Source organism: Pygoscelis adeliae, unplaced genomic scaffold, assembly GCF_000699105.1.
Source record: "Pygoscelis adeliae isolate BGI_AS28 unplaced genomic scaffold, ASM69910v1 Scaffold243, whole genome shotgun sequence".
In the NCBI taxonomy this organism is placed as follows: Eukaryota; Metazoa; Chordata; class Aves; order Sphenisciformes; family Spheniscidae; genus Pygoscelis; species Pygoscelis adeliae.
The window spans coordinates 414,687-417,028 of NW_008824363.1; the positions used below are offsets into that span (position 1 = coordinate 414,687).

Sequence of the window (2,342 nt, forward strand, 5' to 3'; positions counted from 1 at the left end):
CCCCAGCGCCAGGGGAGGCGGGGCGGGTAGCGGACAGTAATAGGGGTGGAACAAAGCGGAATTGGGGTCTACAGGCTGCGGAACAAATAAGACACCTGGGCCTAAACCCCGTGCATTTTAGACTACGACATTTATTTTCTTCAGTGGCATGTCTGGTACATAAACACCCTCCTTAATTTTTTAATAAACTGTTTGGATAAAAACAACCATGAGAATTTTATAAAGGTGGTTAGTTCAATCTCATTTTTAACTCCACCGTACAGTGAGTTTTACATTTAAGGCTTAAACGTTTCAGTTAATCATGTGAATTGCTGACATGCTACATTAATATTTACATCCACTCAAAATTATATAAAATACAAGCATTTTATTATTTTGAGTTCAACAGTATTGCTTAGAATTACAAAATACAGCAATGTCTGAAATACTGAAGGTTTCATAAAAGCAGCAATTTTTCTCCCAGTCTTAACTGTCCAGAAAATTACTAAAATAAAAATATTTACCATGTTAGATAAGCCACAGATCTAGGAACATGACCATCAGGTCTTAAACCACGTAACTTAAACATAAATGCAAATGGCAACTGGCAGGTGAGCATGACATTGCTAGGGGTACAGTAGTAAGTCTCGGTGCTCTATGTATTACGGTCTTCCCCCCCCCCCAGTCAAAAAAATAACAGCGTGTTTAGACAGAAATCTAGAAGGCAGGCTGGCTTTGTGATGAACACATCAGTGCTGCTGTCGTTAATAGTGCAGAACCACTTTGGTGACTGCTGATGAACACATTTATACGCATATGGCAAAACAAACCTGTAACAACATGGTGCAATTCTTTCGCTGTGATGGATCTATAAAGAAATATCGCCATTTTCCATACATGTGCTTAAATACACAAGTTCTAAAAGCTACAGGCGAAATTTCAACCTCTGAAATGTACACTCAGTTTATTTTGTCACAGTAGGAACTGTGTGTACTTACTCAGGTTGAGTTTTGCTGTAATTCAACTATTTGAACTATTTTTGGTCCCCACGTGCAAAAAAGCCTATTTGGAGCATTTTTTTCCCCTTCTCCCTTTCACTTGTTTGTCAAGGACAGATTGATTTTTTTAATTTTTTTTTTTTTTAGTGCATGACTTTTCAAGTAACTAGCCTATGGAAAAAAAAAAATCTATAAACAGCTTAAAATACCAGGAAGAAATTCCAAGGAAAAGCATTTTCACAATCAAAGATAACATTCTGCACTTCATTTTTTAAAGACCATATAAAAAGAAATTGATAGAGTATAGATTCTCACATCTATATTAAACAAAAAGAATTCCTGTTGTATTCAAAAGTAGTTTCTCAGCATATACAAACTGTGTATCTTCCCTTATTCAGAATACATTAATTTGGCCTATAAAAATACAATATGGACAAGTTCTTCTCATTCCCTGACATAAGAATTCACAATTTTGACACAAAAATTGTAAACTTTTATTACATTCAGAATACATTTCTTAAGTCTTTAGCATTTAAGTTCTGAGGTGTCGGCAATCAGAGCTCTTGGTATACAGCAGAAGTACGTTATTGCAGAGCCTTTACACAGAAGTAGCTTTCTAAAGTTAAGAGAAACTTACTCTTCCCACATATTTTTGTTGCTACCAGGAGGAGAAGAAAGGCTTCCTGCTATGAAAGGTCTGTGTGAACACATTACTCAGCTGAACAATCCGGCCCTGACTTCCAGTGCTACTTCGCTCCACAATCACACGTGGCATCTGAACAAGCTGAATGGGACTTTTTTCATCCTTTAATGCCTGAGTAAGGTTTAGTATCTAAAAGAGTAAAAGCAGGTAAGGTGAGGGTGCACAAATAAAACTGTGGCTAGGAGGCTTATAAATTTAGATGCCACCTTAAATCAATTCTATAGAGGACTGTGCTGTCAAATAAATTATTTTTAAAAGACACTCTATTGCAAGTAGAACTATTTTATTTATTTGGTAACATTATGACATCCTACTGCTACCTGACTACCCTTCTATTCCTTTCTTGAATATTTCGTGCAATCCTCTCTGAATTTTTGGAAAATGTTAGAGACAAAAATCTAAGAGCATTTTAAATTTAGCACATCTTTTAAGAGCATTGCACCTTTAATAAAAAAAAAACCTACAAAAAAGCAATCAACAAGTATTTAACACAGGACCTACCAAGAGTTTAGCTACAAGTTATTTTTGTATCAGAAGATATGAAGCCATATTATTAACCCACACAAAACCCAGTGCTAAGATCCAAATTCAGCCCTCAGCTCCCAGGAGTGTTATCTTCCCTGCAGAACTTCAGTGCTCACAAACTGCCCTGATCATTTACT

General features: G+C 36.2%; 2 protein-coding genes across 2 annotated transcripts in view; both read right to left on the minus strand.

The window, feature by feature from the left end:
* The window catches only part of ZCCHC4 (zinc finger, CCHC domain containing 4), a 16,509-nt gene extending 14,884 nt beyond the window's left edge, over nucleotides 1–1,625 (minus strand). Inside the window, exon 1 of the mRNA XM_009319891.1 lies at nucleotides 1,615–1,625. Coding sequence (XP_009318166.1) covers nucleotides 1,615–1,625 — 11 coding nt within the window. The remainder of the gene's footprint in view (nucleotides 1–1,614) is intronic.
* PI4K2B (phosphatidylinositol 4-kinase type 2 beta) overlaps nucleotides 658–2,342 on the minus strand; it is a 17,571-nt gene continuing 15,886 nt past the window's right edge. Inside the window, exon 9 of the mRNA XM_009319887.1 lies at nucleotides 658–1,809. Within this exon, the coding sequence (XP_009318162.1) occupies nucleotides 1,636–1,809 (174 nt within the window). The 3' untranslated portion in view covers nucleotides 658–1,635. The remainder of the gene's footprint in view (nucleotides 1,810–2,342) is intronic.